Raw genomic sequence first — 17367 nt, forward strand, 5'->3', positions numbered from 1 at the left:
TTCACATCAAAAAGATAGGTCAGATGACTGTCTGCATGACTTCCTGGCTTCAATATGACTCTTCCTGCCCTCAGGAAGCTCATGAGAAAAAATAGAATTATTGCATTTTGATCATCATCCAAGGGAACATTTCACATGTGCAAGAAGAAAAGGGTATAGTATAGGCTGTCATTTTCCTAGTACAGTGTATTCCTTTCTTTTTTTTTAATCTCAGTCAAGATGTTTGGACTGATGTCATGTAGAGAGGAACCTTTCCATTATTGTGAAATGAGGGGATGGGGTGATCTGGCTGAGAGCTCAGACTGATGACACCATGTGAAAGTGCAGCATGGACATGAAGGCAATGAACTGAATCTGTATTTGAGAGACATATTTGTCTTTTGATTTGTTCAGTGTGAGAAATTTATATCATATGACATGTTATTACTTAGAGGGTGATTTCAACAGTATCATGTAAATTATTAATTGTGCTGTACATTTTGTTGTGGAGAAACTAAAATTAAGTAACTACACATGTTTGGTAGCTTTCCTTGAACTCTGCAATTTATGTTCCTTCATATTACTAATGTTCTATACCTCTGATATCCTGCTTTCTGCTCATGTTTCTTTCTTCATTATATGTCATCTTCATCATCTGACTGTTGTATCCCTGACTCTCCTTGTCTTTCTTCAGATCACTGACCTGAACAGACGCATGTCAGCCATCGAGACCTTCCTGAACCGCTTAGAACATAAGGTCACCTCAACATATGATCAGGTAAATCCATTTAACACCACATCACAGTTGTCAAATCATCATCATAATCATCACCATCAAATAATCAGCAAGGCTCTGGGAATTGCATTACGATGAGAATGAAGTTTCAAACCAAAAACATTAAAACAGCTGGTTAGAGGATGTTTACATGGACATAGCCATAGCAACGGCTGTAACGTGTTTCAGCTGGTATGATCAAATGACATAAAGTGGAAGCTAACATAATAAAATACATTGTGTAAAAGTTGTTATTCTGTTCAGACAGTGAGTAACAAACTCTTTTGGTTTAGTCTGCAAAATCGCTGTTTTGGTTGAATCTAGACCCAAATAACAGACAAAGTTCATCACTAGCTTCTGATCATAAGGTGAGTTTCTATCCACCTGTCTTTATGCACATTTTCAATTTGTGCATAAAATAAACCTGAAAGGAAATTCCGGAAAATTAAAAAAATCTCAAAACATCGCGAAAAGACTTGGCTTAAACACTTGGCTAAAGTATCAAAGTCAGTGTATCAATTAAGGAAAAATGCTACAAAGTACAATAGAAACAGACTTAGCCAATAAATCATGATGTACATGAAACATGTGACCTAAATATTCACTGAAGCTTGCGCTCCACTGAAAATAGACCAGATGAAACATCAAATCTATGGAGAATGAGAAAGAAACTGTTACGTTCCTTGAATTAATACATGAAACAAACATAAATACCATATGTTTTCTACATTGTCTTTAACAATTTGAGGTTTGTACCCTCTTCTTCTACAGTGGTTTTAATGGGAATCAGCACCACCAGCTGTTTATCTTGACAAAGCACCTCCTAATATTCCCCTAACAGCAGTGGGTGGGAGGTACATTAATGTGCCGAATTTCTGAAAATTCGGTTAAAGTTTGCTCTATACTTACATACAAATCTGAATAATCAACAGCTAAAGAGCCAGATACAAAAGGAGACTGAGTACATTCATCCGGCAAACAGACACATGACTCCAAATGAACACTGATGTTGTTATGTGTCTTGTGGATGGCAGCTGTTGACTAACAAGTTTGCCATTTCAACTTCATGAGGTGATAATATGTCAGTGTTTGTTACACTGCAACCTAGGGCTCTAAAAAATTAATTAATTCATCTTTGAGCACCAACACTGTCCCACTGTAGCCAGATAGTGGCTTCAAACTTGTTTGCTTCTAACCTGCTGACAAGGATAAAACATGACCTATTGTTTTATTTATTTATTTGTTTGTGTAGTTATGTAGTTTTTAGAAATGTTTGTATTTTACTTGCAGGTCATTGTTTTCTGATAATGAGGAGGGGCACACAGTGACTCACATTCAACAGTGATGTCTGATGTAGGGTTGGTGTCTGTTTGTAATTGGGTTGTGAAACCTGAAATCCACACGAGGATCATCAGAGATCGAGCCAAGCCACAAAATCAGCAAACTATAAACGAACACAGAGCTTAAGATCATATGGTATTTAGTGGCTATTCTGCTTCACATGAGAGAAATATTTGATAGACTCATGCTATTCCTCTGGTGGCAAATCACGGCTTAAATCAATTTGTATGTAGTTCATAATCCACCAGAGTGCACGGATCACATCTGTGTGAATGTCTATGTGAAGTATCGCAGCAGGAGAGTTTTCATGGTTTCATGCTTATATCTGCTGTAAGATAAACTTGCTAGTTCCTGTTTAAGATAGCATGTGTGTCAGTGGAATGTTGGGGCCTATCCCAGCATGCTTTGGCCAGAAAGTTGGGCAACACAACTGGACAACAGTTTATCACAGTGGCATGTGCCTTTTTTGAAACTAAAGATCTTCAGTGGCACACAGAATTAGACAAAACAGGTTTCTCATTTTAGATAATGACCACTGATTTTGATGCCTGAAATGTTGACTATTGCCAGCACATTTATCACCTGCAGTTAGCTGCCTAATTAAATCATTGTGAGTTGCTTGTAAATTCCTGTAAAACCTATAACCCTGTAAAATGGTCCTAAATATGCACATGATGGCTACATACATAATGTCATGATAAAAGAGTGAGGCTATAACTACATATTATTGGCAAAAAGTCAGGTCCATCTCCAGCCTTCATTTTCATTCATTTATTTGGGAACATACATACATTAATTAACAGTACTGTAAATGTACCAGTTTTAGCCAGCTGGCTGATTTTCAACTGGAGACCTTAGTAGAGATGTTTGAAGAACCATCAACACAATGATATTTACAGCAACGTCACAGAGGACTGCAACAACAACAAAAAGAATTATCCAAAATGTAAACACAGGTCATTCAAAAAGCCACTGGAACTCGCTGAATATTAAGACACTAATACAACAACAAACATACATATATATATACATACACATATATTTAGCCACATAAAAGACATGTAGCATAAATACACAAGCTTCATTGTGCTTGTATTGCAAGCTGAAACTAGTTAGCTCTAGTGGTATAGCCAAGCAGCAACCTCTGAGCCTGAAAAATAGAGCCAACATGAAAGTGCCAAAACTGCAGTTCCTCTAATGACCACTAGAGTCTGGCTCCAACAGTGAGTCAATCCCCATAGACTCCCATGTTAAAATGTCCAACTTTACAGCAGAAATAAACGTTTACAGCCTGGTACAAAAACTGGTTTTGGTCTCTATAGCTAATTTCCTCCTTCACGACAATTTCCCAACAACTGTTTATATAACTCACCTGTTTACATTTTATCAAGGCTTAAAGTTATGCATAAATGTGGGCATGGCCGCTTTGAGTGACAGGTGGGTGAGCGTATGTAAACCCACCTCTTTGCCCATTTTTGGATTAGCCAGCAGTGAGGAGGCGGAGTCAAGTACTGCCAAGATGGCGACAGTGGAGCAGCTCACTCTGAGCTTCAAAACCGCTCTTCAGAAACCTGTGGGTGACGTCACAGAGGCTACATCCATCTTTATTCACAGTCTATGGGTATAGCACAGTAAAAAAAAAGAATTACAGTACATTATTCATTACATGAAAAAAAAAAAACAGGGACAAACAACACATAAGCTGATTTCAGGATTTATTTATTATTGCTATTTTTCAAGAGACATAACATTATCTCAGGTAGCTCATTTAAATGGAGTTGCTGCAGTGAAAACATTCCCTTCAGTCATTTAAGACTTTTCACTAATGGTGTGGTTCGTTTTTTCTCTGCTCTGTTCCAACACACCGACTAGGCATCTCCAAACAGCAGCTCTCCTCTTCCTCAGTGGGAGGAAGTGGACCTAGAGGAGCAGCAGCTCAGGCAGAAGCTGCATGAAATGACGGACAACATTAGTGACCACAGCCTCACCTCTGATGATGAGGACGAGCCCAGCAGGCCACATTCCTCGCAGGAGATCCCAGCGTGGAGGAGCCCAGAGGGGGACACCAAGCCTTCCAGACTACCGACCAGACCTACATCCAGAACGAGCATCGTGGTCTCCAGACTGGAGGAGGAGCAGCTTCACCAGACCGACTCTCAGAAGGTAGAAATATCTGTGGCAGAATCACATGAGCAAAAACATCAGCAGAGGAAAAGTAATTTGTGTATTCACATCCAAGTATTCATACTTGCATTAACTCTTCGTTTAATGCCAGAAAGTTCATCAGTAACATACACACTGCACATCTGGCTTGTTGCACATTCTGTGTTTTAGAAAAACAGTCTGGCTCATGAAATTTCATACCACCTCTGCTGGAATCCAGTTCAAGCACATACTGCAGCCATAAATCAAGTCACTCAGCCTTGGCGTTTGTTTTTCCTTTGCGTCCGTCGCACTCAGTTTTTCTGAAACAGAGAATGCATTACAAAAATAAGTCCCTCTCAGATGCTGTGCTGAGTTGCCTGAACTGAACTGCTTTCACTAGCATTTTTTTCTCTCCAGAAGCTACGGTGTCCTGGTGAGTCATGAGTCATGCATTTTCACCACCACTTTACTATAGGCCTGTTCGAACTGCATGCCCTCCCTTGAGGGTTTAAAGTATTTCATAACACAAGAAACAGGAAAACACGCGTCTCTGATGTTATAACCTGATAATGTTACTAACAACAGGTGAACCCAGATGCAGGACACAGACTCTGAGCTCTGAGTGTTTCGTCTTGTTTTCAGTGTGACTGGACAGAAGATCAGCTTGCTTTCTGTCAACCGGATATCCAGTTTATGGAAGAGTAACTCGTGCTCTTCAAATGATTTTGTTTCAGTGCACTAAGTCAAGTTATACCACTGCTAATTATTCATGACTTAAATGATCAATTAATTTATCAGTCATTTCAGTCAACAATGTTTATTTTAGAACATAGGACAAAGCTAAGTGTATGATGTTCTACTTCTGCCTTTGCATCTTAAGGAGGACAGACATTATCTACACGGCGGCAAGACATCACTTGTCAGTAATACATAAAGATAGGTCACTTTAAGTGTTTTAACAAATGACCACTGCTGTTGTTATTTTGGCAAAGACAAGCTCAGTTAAGTATAGGTTCATGGACAGTCCACACACAGTGCAGTTAATAGAGTTTACCTACTGTGTGTGTAAATGTGAAATGTGAAACATGGCAGGTCACTCAGATGGAGGAGAACAGAGGACACAAACTCCTCTCTGTACATGCTAATGCTAATGAAGGCTACTCAAAATCATGTTATTATAATAACTGCTTCTTAGTCAGTCTAATATTATTTGATTTTAAGTGTTTAGGAAAATTAATAACAATTCACTAATTCACACTTTGATTAATACATTTATTGTACTTAGCTAAAATGTCATAGTATTTTATACTTGTATCTCACCACATTGCTACAGCTGCAGTCACCAGTAACTTTACACATACAGGTTTTACATGTAGCAGATGAGGCAGTTAATACTAGCTCCACCTCCACCACCACCAACATTAAATACAGCATATAGAGTAAGACATCACTAATGATAATGATAACATAAAACATATGTAACACAGTGGCGATTAATGAATACTTTTTCAGACTTTTACATAAGTAAGATTTCAAATGCATGACTTTTACTTAGAGCTGAGTATTTTCATTTTGTGGAGTTTGGCTTTTACTTAAGTAAATGATTTGATATTTCTTTTACCACTGAACAAAGACTAAGAATCTACAGCCACACTAGCTTACACACAGCTATCCTTAAAGTGAAATGCTTGCATCAGCATGTTATCATGCTCACAGTGACAATGTTCACCTGCTAATGCTTAGAGGGTAATCTTTCCCATTGCTACCATCTTTATCGTTTAGTGTGCTAACATGCAAATAATTTACATTAATAAGGTACATCAGAGGCTAATGGGAAGGTCATTGGTTTTGTACAGAAGTGCTTGACCTGATGATGACACTGGAGAAAAAGTTAAGGCACCACCAAAGGTTCATCCTGAGGGGAACTTGAATGTCTCTGCAAAAATTTCATGGCAATCTGTCAAACAGTTGTTGAGAAATTTCAGCACCGAAAATGTCAACCTCATGGTGAATACAAAAATCAGGGGATCACCAAGGTAACTAACCTTTTTCCACTGGGTACCATGTATATCAGTAAAACTTCATGGCATTACTCTGATAGTTATTGGGGTATTTCAGTCCACAGTGATGGACAACCATTTGATGGACCAATATTGTTGTAGAATATGCATTAAAATTGAATTTAAAAGTGATCAAAATGGCTTTAATTTGATATTTAATTGTATTTTTTCCTCAAATCAATTTTGAAGTGATAAACAAATGAATATAGACTCCTTTCTCAGATCATAAATATATACATAATTTCTCTTGTAGATGAACGACACAACAGAAAGTGTGGAGTGGAAGTGGCACCCCCTGGAAGAGGGATCAAAGGCGAGTTTCAGAGGCTCAACAGCTTTACTTGTGGAGTTAGAGGACCAGGTAGCTCAAGCAGCGGCCAACGTCCAGAACGCCCAGAGTGAGGTGAGGAAAGACCAGACGCTGGGTTTAGCTTAACTGGCAAATTAAATTTGTTTTGAAGAGTCAAAAACAGTCATCACATTTTCTCTTTTTATCCGAAGGTCTCCTACATAGAGAACAGGATTGCTGCTCTCAATGCTGCCGGCATGCCTGTGGATAAAAGGAGAAAGGTAAAGACATTTAATTTACATTTAGTCATTCATTCATTCATTCATTCATCTTCTACCGCTTATCCTCTAGTAGGGTCGCGGGGGGGGCTGGAGCCTATCCCAGCATCCTTTCGGGCGAGAGGCGGGATACACCCTGGACAGGTCGCCAGTCCATCGCAGGGCACACAGAGACAAACAACCATTCACTCTCACATTCATACCCTATGGTCAATTTGGAGTAACCAATTAGCCTAGTCCCCCTTTGCATGTCTTTGGACTGTGGGAGGAAGCCGGAGAACCCGGAGAGAACCCACACAAGCACGGGGAGAACATGCAAACTCACCACCGTGCCGCTACATTTAGTCAGAGCTGTTTAAAATCATTGCTTATGTAGAATATGTTTCCTCAAACAAATGCACATATTGAAGTTATTATTACAGGCAGAGCTACTCTAAGGTCTGATTTAATCCTACTGGTTGATTCCTAACTGTTGCCCCTCCCCCTAAGATTCAAATCAACCAATAAGATCATTTCTATCTGTAAATTAGGTCTGTCTCTGATTAACTTTTGTACTCTCCAAGGTGCCAAAAAGGCAAAATACTTTCCCACATTCTGACATTCTTTCTTTTTCGTCTTTCTCTCTGTCTCCCACGTTGGTGTCTTCTAGTCTGCAATCCCGATCCAAGCAAGAAGACTTTCCCAGAACTTTCCCACAAGTAAGAACCAGCACTGCTGCCCTTGAGCTTGATCCCCAGGGCCTCACAAAACCCTAAAAACATCTTAACCTTGTTAAACTATAAGAGCATGATCCAACCAATGAACCGATGAACACTGTGTCCTATTGTACCATGACTTTAATTTTCTCAGCTGGATAGCATACGCTCTATGTACTATAAATGGAAGAGTATTTTTACGCTGAGTAGTGGTTTTTCAGGGTATTAAATAGTTTTTTATTCATAGATGTTCTCCACAGAGAAGTTCAAGTGGGGAATTTGGAGTCCAATGCTACTGTAACTTGTTCCTGACCAGTAGTTATTAAGAGATTCACTTTCCCCCTGATACTTTTCCAATAACCAATGTGCTTGACAATAAGGTTATTGTCATTTCTAAACATCCACAGGAAGCTCATTTGCTTCCAGTGTCAGGTTACTAACAAAATTCTAGAGAGAACAGGTAGAACCAGATCCAGTAGAACATGGATGGACAATGTAGTTGCTGTTTGTCTCCAGACCAGGTGGACAGGTTTGCGAGGAACTCCCTCTACAGGGGCTCCCTGACGCAGAGGAACCCAGTGGCCGCGCCCAAGACCAGGGCAACCTGTGCGGTATGACCCCACTCTGTGGTGCAGGGTGCAGTGAAGAGTTCATTTCCAAAATTACATGGAAAAAAGCAAGACATCTACTAGAAAAATAATAATGGCAAAATCTGAAATGATGGGATGGCCGGTTGTTTAAATGTCGATACTCTGTATCTCTGTATACTCTGTCTGTATGTCAAGTAGAGAACTAGAGACAGAGGCTAAAGCTGGATTTATGCTTCTGCTTTACGGGGCTACACTGTACTACAGTATAGTCAATATGCGCCTCCTTAAAAGGTGCTATATATAAGTTATCTCTGCTGCTGAATATGGTCTCTTGGAGCAGATGATGGTGATATTGGTCACCTGCCAAGAGCTTCAACTGTCATTATATTTACAAGCCAAGAGGTTAGAATACGCCCTCTGATCAATGCCGCTTCTTCATCCTCTCATGCTGAACTGAGGGCAGGCTGGACGCTACACTGACTCATTATTGCAAAATAGCATTACAAGTGAATAGAAGCAAAACAACATTGGTGTTGCTTTCCACCTCTGGAGACAGCTCTTGGTGAGTAAAGGAATGAAGTTTGATACTGAACCTTAGCTAAGTAGAGGTAACAAAAACTTACATATAGCACCTTTATAAATATATATACACATCAGGGCCACGGCATCACCAGTGATCCCACATGGGTTGCAGAAAGGACTGTGATTGGCCTCTTGAATTTCGCCATGTTTTGATTTGTTTTCTTGAGAATGAAGACAACATTAAGGAAGTTAAAGAAAGACTCTCGGAGATGAGATCAACAGCCGGACTCACACTCAGCGAGAAATATAAATATACCCTACTGTTAACTCCTTGCATTAAACCCAGCTCTAGCTTAGAATAAAGACTGACTCTGTCTAAAGGTCAAAAAATAACCCACCTACCAGCACCCCTGAAGCTCACAAATTAACACATTTGGAAGTCACTGCTTCTGGCCAAGACATATTCCAGCACATAACCTGTTACAACCTGTGCTTTTTACACTTCATTTCTAATGTGTTAATTACTGACCTTTGGAGATGGTGGTAGCTGGATTTTGTTGCCTCTAAGAAACTAATTCACTTCCAAATGGATCTGATGTTGGAAATGAACTCTTCATGTCATGATAACGCTGGGCTTCGTTTGCTTCTGCTGCTAGATCATCTAGTGGCTGGTTTCCAATCAGGCTTTGTGGTGGTTTGAAATAATTGCATTTTTTTTTTTTTTTTGCTTTTTCCTATTCAGTCAATGAATGTGCAAATTATTTGTAATTCTTGCATAACTGAGGTTGTATGTCCAACATGCAGACTTCATTCAAGCTAATAATAAACTGATTTCTCTTTAATTTTCTACACTTGGGAAAGGTAAGGATCAAATCTATTTCTGAGCATTTTAATTAATTGTATTGTTTTGTTATATATGCACATATATGTACATGCTTGCCTCTTTTATTTGCCTAATTTTAAATAAACCAGTGCATGGATCCTGCCAAGAGAACTAAGAACAATTGCAGGCTGAACTAGATGAGAAAGACTATTAGATAGATAAGTATGTGGCTATTTACTGTGATCTAAATTACCCCAATTTGTTTTCTACTTATGCCAATTGAAATTGTACACATGTGGCTCAAGGCTTGTCACTGTTTCAACTGCCAAGATTTCCACCCAGAAATCTTCTCAACTCTGAATGAGTCAGTGAATCAGTGTCTGTCTACTGAATAATAACTTGTCAAATGCTTAAACTTTGATCAGTCTGGGAGCCAGCCTGTGATTCAGTCTCCGGCAGTCCAGGACCAAGACACTGGCACATACACTGGTTTATGAGAACTGTCACTTTAATTTGATTATTATTGATTGCTTATGCAACTCTTTACACAGCAGTGCTATTTTTAAATGAATCAGTGGACAAAAATTGTCATTGTTATTGTTGAAATATGTTTATTTTGGGTTGATGTGTGTTCTCAATTTTCTTTTCTTCAGCATGAGTAATCATTCACAATCTCACATTCATAAGTTTAGCACAGGCATTATAGACCTGTTATGAATGATTTTGTGGCTAACAATCAATCAATTCATCCAATCAAATAATTAAGTGATTGATCATCTACTTGTTAATCATCAGCCAATCATTGCCTGTCTCTCTCTCTCTCTCCTTGCAGAAACCAGTAATGACACAGGGCTCATGAAGAGGAGGCTGACCATCATGTGACCGAGCAGTTTTTCTTGTCACCACATTTTGTTTATTACATTTTGTAATAAACTAAAAATCAGTAGTATGACTTTAAGTCTAGTTAAAAGGTTTATTATTTACATTTTAGAGACTGTCAGCTGGAGGGGGACTGTTTCAAGTTTTATTTAAAAATGTGTCCCTTTCACATTGTTACGTTATTTTACCATATTTATAGGATATGATAGTTACACATGATATGCAATAACAGTGCTAGGAGTGCATCTTATAGGGTGTACATATGATTTCTAGATTAATTTAAACTTATGTAAGTTGTTGCATACACCTTGTGTGCAAAACATTTACATTTTCCATAGTAATCTGATATCCTTATCTATTTATTCCAGTGTTCACACAGTGCAAATGGAAACATGAAATGAAAACATTTCCAGATTTAAGCAACATGTTAAATCTGGCATGCAGTTTTTCGTAGTTTGCCAGTCCAAAAACAGTACAATGATAAACTACCAATCAGTTTTAAATACTTTTACATTTCATATTATTTGATGCTTTGTTATATTTAGTTTATGGAAACCCTGAAAGGCAAGTAGCTTTTTTTCATCTGAAATTGTTTTGCTCTGAGAGGAAAGTGAAATTTTTTATTTATTACTATTTTTATTTTATTTTATTATTGTTGTTTTGTTTTTATGTCAGGATTTTTTTTAAGGGGTTTAAGTGTTTTTTGTTTGTTTGTTTTGTGTAATACTCATTCTGGCCACAAGAGGCTGACGTGCACCACTAAGTCTAGATAGGACTGAAAGCTTTCATGTTTCCATCAAGGTGGTTTTTAATTTCTCCAAGCACTTTCTAAACACAAGGTACATACAATGTATGTAAAAAATTGTACTTGCCTTTCAGATCTTCCGTTTAAGTTTATATGTTTTTCAAATATTTATTTTTTAAAAACCCTTATATAATTGGACATAACAACAGGAATTATATAATAGTATGAGCAGGAAGTTTAACTGTGCATTAAGGTATATCAGCTGTAATGTATGTAATGTAAAATAAAATGAGTGAAAAATGAACAATAAAATGAACAGAATATAGAGACATATACATGCAATTGGGCGCCCTGGTAGCCTAAAGGTTCAGACACATGACAACATAACTGTAACATATATGTTTTGCCTTTCGGCCAGGGTAAATTTTTGCTAGTCATACCCCACTTTCTCCCCATGTTTCCTGTCTCTATCTGTCAAATAAAGGCAGTAAGGCACAAATTGTCCTTTACAAAAAGAAATATAGTTAAAATTGTTGTATTGTGACATAATATCATAATATATCCCCATTATATTTGTGAATTTGATGCTTTTCTATATTTTTGTCCCAAAGAGAGATTTAAAGATTTAAAGTCTGTAATGAGTGGGTTTTTATTGAACTTGCATCATGGTGTGTTGTGACTTGGTAATTTGCCTGATATTTAGCAATAACATATGCACAGAAACAAGAGCCATCTATTTTTCTTATTATTTTTCAGTTTTTTTATATGAAGATGATTCACTAATGTTCTGATGGGTGACAAATTAAAGGAAACTGCTGAATAAATCATTGGAGATAAAGAAAATTGCAGATGCTTCCATACAGGCCACAAAGTGGTACTGAATGGTTTGATGAGGATGACAGTGATATGAATCATATCCTATGGTCTTTGCAGACACGGCTTTTCCTTGAATTAGTCATTCATCTGTAGATTTTAAATTGTATTCTGTTTTACTTTATTCTCTGTTATACAGTTTGAGATCAGCATTTGTACCACTGACGGAAATTTACCACTTCAGTGCCGACACTGCTAAATCACTGCTAAGCAGATTGTTTCAAGCCTATGTTTAATTACACATCTAATTCTAATCATGCAATATTTTTTTTTGTATTATTAGTCTTATTAAATTATTTGCAAACTAAACTAATAGTGTTTTTTTTTCCATTGTAGCTACTAATGTAGTTTGATTTTACATCTATAAGTTCACAAACAGCCTTCTCTCCAGTACAACTGATTTGCTTTTGTTACTTCTCCCTGTAGCAGATCTGCATTATCTCACCATAACCTGAACAAATCTTGCTTTTGTTGTTGATAGTGTCGGCATCTTCATATGCCAATCACATGACAGGCCTGTTGGTCCCTTGAATCCACTGGAGAAACTGCATCAGTGCGCACTGGAATAAAGCTTTCAAGGTCCTTAACACAAGCTGTTAGGAAGTGGGACACTGCAGGAAAGTTATTCCCTAATACACAGATATTAAAGTAGAACTACACAACATTTCCACATTCATAACATGCATTCATGATTTTGCTTTTAATGATGACTTTGGCAGGTGAAGTGCTGATACATCACGGCAGTGACTAAGTCTTAATTATTAGGATATTAAAATTGCCATGTTAAAGATTTTCTCTGTTATCCAACCACAAAATATCCACAGAGCTCTGTTGAGTTTCCAAATCTCAACCATGTCCGTTTTGGATTAGGTGGTTCTATTGGAGCCCTGTAACAAAATCCTTGAATCCAAATGCAAAAGGGAAATTTTCCAGATCAAAAGCGTCAATTTTCCAATGTAAATCTTGAGAGGTGGGTGACATCAGCATATCATCTCATCGCCGCACCTCCAGCAGGAATATAAAGGGATGGAGATGATAAACTAAAAACCGACAGAGGTGCATCCTCCTTATAGTGCAGGTGAGAACTCAATCACTGGCAACACTTTCCTTGTTTGTTGGTCACATACAATCAATAATTGCTTTTTCCCACTTATTGGAATTTATCATGTACTGTCAATTCACCTAGAAGAGGAGAAGGATTTGATCCGGCCAAGTCGTCGCTCCTGCACCTGCTCAGCTCCTGTGGCATTTACTGGGAGATAGTGAAGAAGCCAGTGAAGTTTGCTTCTGCAGCTCAGACATCCTACATTCATTTTTGCTGAGACGTAAGTCTTCATATTTGTTCAATATTCTTGTGATGTTTTTAAGTGAGTTGCAAAACCAGGTCAAGTATAATACAACAATGAATTCAAGTACAGCCAGAAAGTCAATACAAATAGTCTGCTGAGATTAAGGGAAAAAACTCTATCAAAAGTGATCTTTAAAAGCTTGATTTAAAATCCAGACTACACAATCTGCATGTTGTTTTCACCCTCATCCGTGTTCTGTCCCACTCACTCTCTGGCACAGTTTCTCATCTTTGCTTTTTCAATTTTCAAACATGGCTTTCATTTTGAGGCCACTGTGTCAGTGATGTGATCGATGACAGAAAATTACTGACAAAACAGGCAGCTTTGTATTCCACTGGCTTGTTGTTGTCACAGGCAGTACTGCCTGCTGTAGAAACTAATCCCTTTCTACTTTGTGAATCTGCAATGTATTTTTCTCTTGTAATTTCCTTTATCAGAGAGCACAGGATCATTTCAGAACCTGTATTTATTTTATGTGTGTCAGATCTGATGGTATTCACTATCAGTGGAGATACACCTTGACATTACAGACTGGAGTTGTGATTGATTTTATGTTTGTTTGTTTGTTTGTTTGTTTGTTTGTTTGTTTGTTTGTTTGTTTGTTTTGCTACAGGTGACGCTGCAATGAGGGTGTGTGCAGTACTCTGTGCTGTCTTGCTGTTGCTGAGTCAAGCTCTAAGCAGCTCTCATCCAGAAGGTTCTATTATTATCAGAAGTAAGGGATCCTTAACTAATGACCAAATTAAATGGAGACCCAATAAGCTCAAAATTAAATAACTGAATAAGGCATTATGCAACAAATAATATGATCATATGATTATCATCAATCATATGATTGAGTACAGACAAAATATTGAACTATAAAACACATCACATCATAATAAAACCTTATTTTATCCTGCTTTGTCCAGCTTCTTTTCACATTACTAGAGTTTATGGCCAATTTTTTTTTTTCAAAATGTACTTTTTCGCAAATATTTTATTTCTGTTTTACAAAGCCAGTTATGTGATTGGCTGTCAGACAGCTGTCAGACAGCCAATTACATTGTGTAACATTGTGTAATAAAATAAAAAAGATTAAATGAAATTAAAAATTAAAAACAAAAAAACACCACTTCAAATGACTTTAAATTATTACTTAAGAACTGAATGGTCATATGATACATTTTGTTTGAATGTGCTTAATGTATTTATTATAATTATTATTTATTTATTATTTAATTTTCTACACTTTATGTCTCCATACCTTTAACCCTATTGTTTTCATTAAAAAAAGAACAGATAGATGTGTTTTTTCAGTCCTGTGAGCTACACAAACTCATTTTTATTCTCCTCTATTGTTTTGGAGTGCAAGCAGAATCTACATGACTGAAAGTGAAGTGACAAAAAGCAACTATTCCTCCTCGTATATTCTTAGTATGTTTCTATTCGTCATTCTAGTATTGGACCGAATCGTATGACAGTTTGAAGTATTAAAATGACATTATAAAGGATACATTTTTATATGTTGTTGTATGATGTTTCAGGGGTTAAGTAATTCTTAGTAAATGTTGAAATCTGGGATTGGGATTTGTCTTCTCTTTTCATGTCTGTTTTTCATGTGTGTTGTTCAGATCCAGACATCGATGCCTCCTGGTATACAGGCAGAGGGATCAGGCCAGTGGGGAGATTTGGCCGAAAAGCTGTGAGGAGAAATGAGCATCTGGCTTTTGTCACAGCCAGAGTTTACAGACCATAGCTAACAGTGACAGCAATGTTTGAATCACAGTGAAACAGCTCTGGATGATGGAATGTCTGTTGTGTTCTCATTTTTCAGTGTTCACATTGGATTTGTTGCACTCTGGTGGGCGAATGGGCACAACGCACGCCACGTAACCACAATGTCTGTGGTTTCAATCCAGCCATTGATATTTGTCATGTCCCTTCTCTCTCTCCTCCATGTTTCCTGTCCGCCTCTTCACTGATAACTGTCCAATAAAGGCAAAAAATGTCCAAAAAAAAAAAAAAAAAAGATTAAGACTTATTTCAGAGTTGCATGTGTGAACTTTTTTGTTGTTTTTCTTCAATACAATGTCATGGTCAGTTTTAACATTACAAGCAGAGGGATACGAAATTACTTATATTGGTACCGTTAAAACAAGATCCATGAAAATTTGTCAACTTAAAGTCCCGGAAAGAGCTTTGTATGCAAATTGAATTAACTACATGAATGAAGAACATGAAATATTAAAAATCAGAATGCAATGTTATATCAATGTTTAGTTTGAATCCCTTAGCTTTTTAGAGCACTGGATGTACACTCGGCTGTAAAGTAGCACTGCACAGTACACTGTATACTGTGTTTTAGGATGGCGACCTCTTCAGTTGTGTACACTGAGAAAGTTCTTCAGGATCCTACAACTGTGGACCCACAGCTCACGAGTGTTAGAGCCTGTCTGGCTGAGCTGGAAGAATCCCACACAAACGAATGGCACAAAAATAAGGTGCTGATACATAATTTCTATAGAACCTAGTGGCTGAAATTATACTGATCTGTGAATGTACATGACATAAAATCTCTTAATTGTTTTGCAGCTTTTTGTTTTGTTTTGTTTTGTTTTGTTTTGTTTTGTTTTGTTTTGTTTTGTTTTGTTTTGTTTTGTTTAAATCAAAGCAAACCCACAGCCAGTGGTGATCTACAATAATTGTTCACACAGCCAATGATATTCAGTCAACATGCTAGCAGATTAGCTTGTTACTGCTAACTCAGCTAACCCTGGCAGCCGCATCACTATACACTGCACAGCTGCTGCTCGTCTTGGCTGTAGTACAAGGGCTGTGACAGAACATGTAGCAAGCAATACATGGCAGCCTCAGCAGGATAATTATCCAGGGTGCAGTAACTCTTCATGCAGTTCTTCATATGTAGTTTTGCCTTCAGATCAGTTTGTTCATTCAGCACTTCATACCTTTTGTGCACCAAAAACTCAATTCAGTCAACCTTATTCTCTCCCTTATTCATTTTCCCACCTTTTAAATGATTACCAGACTTCATTGTTTTATTTCCACTTGAGTTACATTTATATCTCAACAGTACAAAATTAAGAAACACTTTTGACTTTTGAGATCATTCAATAGGATTGCACAACATCTGCAAAATCTGAAACAGCAGAGCAGAGGCTTGTTTTTTATTCACAAGATTTATACACTCATAATGATAACCAAATCATCCCTTTTTTTGTTGCTGCATTTCATCTTCTCAATGTGAGGTGTTTCTTTGTCTCAGTGAAACTTTCAAACCAAACAAGGAGAAGCGGCCCCTCTGGCCCCACAGAAGCTTGGTTTCAATCAGCACAATAAAGCTCCTTTTCAGTGATGATTTGTTATCTAAGATCTGTGCAATGTTTTAAATCACAGAGCAGTAAAAAGTCAACACTTAGAAGCATCATGCAGAGAAACCCCTATGGAGTATGGAGAAAACATGAGAGAATAGTTTATATAGAGTAACTATAACTGCAGGGGAGAAAAGTCACTTTATATGGGAGCTTCAGTACGCAACACACAGTACAAAGGCCAAGAGTCTTTTCTATCCTAATGTTATTTATGAATAGGGACTTTATTTGTGTTATTAATGATTGTTGTTGTCATGTATAGTGATGTGTATTTTATCCACAGCAGATGCTTGAAAAAAACAATCTACATTTTTTAAGCACATATTAAAAAAGCATGCAACAGCGACACTTCCTGGTCTAAAAAACACACAAAAGAATTAATGCAGCTATAAAAAAAAAAAAAAATGGAGAAATGTTATATCTCCTTTTTGCAGTAGAAATGCAGAAATGTAAACTATTAGTTATGTTTTGAAAGTTTCCTGACATACAACAGTTTATCCATCTGATCAACATCTCAGCATCTCTGGTTTTAGTGCAGGTTGCCAGATACTCTGCCAGATGTCTCTGTACAGGTACATTGTTCAGAAACCTGAAAGCTCCTCTGTGACTAGACTTTGCCAAGAAATTGTTCCAGCATACAACCCCCTCTAAAA

At 37.5% G+C, this 17367-nt stretch overlaps 1 protein-coding gene across 3 annotated transcripts in view; it reads left to right on the forward strand.

Annotated features, from left to right (window-relative positions):
- Positions 1 to 11394, forward strand: part of LOC111218504 (melanophilin-like) — a 44143-nt gene extending 32749 nt beyond the window's left edge. For 2 of the 3 annotated variants that reach the window (XM_022740837.1, XM_022740839.1), the window contains 7 exons: positions 674 to 757; positions 3968 to 4258; positions 6554 to 6703; positions 6802 to 6870; positions 7517 to 7565; positions 8079 to 8173; positions 10330 to 11394. In XM_022740837.1, the coding sequence (XP_022596558.1) occupies positions 674 to 757; positions 3968 to 4258; positions 6554 to 6703; positions 6802 to 6870; positions 7517 to 7565; positions 8079 to 8173; positions 10330 to 10356 (765 nt within the window). In that variant the 3' untranslated portion in view covers positions 10357 to 11394. The remainder of the gene's footprint in view (positions 1 to 673; positions 758 to 3967; positions 4259 to 6553; positions 6704 to 6801; positions 6871 to 7516; positions 7566 to 8078; positions 8174 to 10329) is intronic. The other variant, XM_022740838.1, reaches the window with a different exon arrangement.
- Positions 11395 to 17367: the final 5973 nt, after the last annotated feature.

Source organism: Seriola dumerili, unplaced genomic scaffold (assembly GCF_002260705.1).
Source record: "Seriola dumerili isolate Sdu_G_001 unplaced genomic scaffold, Sdu_1.0 BDQW01000052.1, whole genome shotgun sequence".
In the NCBI taxonomy this organism is placed as follows: domain Eukaryota; kingdom Metazoa; phylum Chordata; class Actinopteri; order Carangiformes; family Carangidae; genus Seriola; species Seriola dumerili.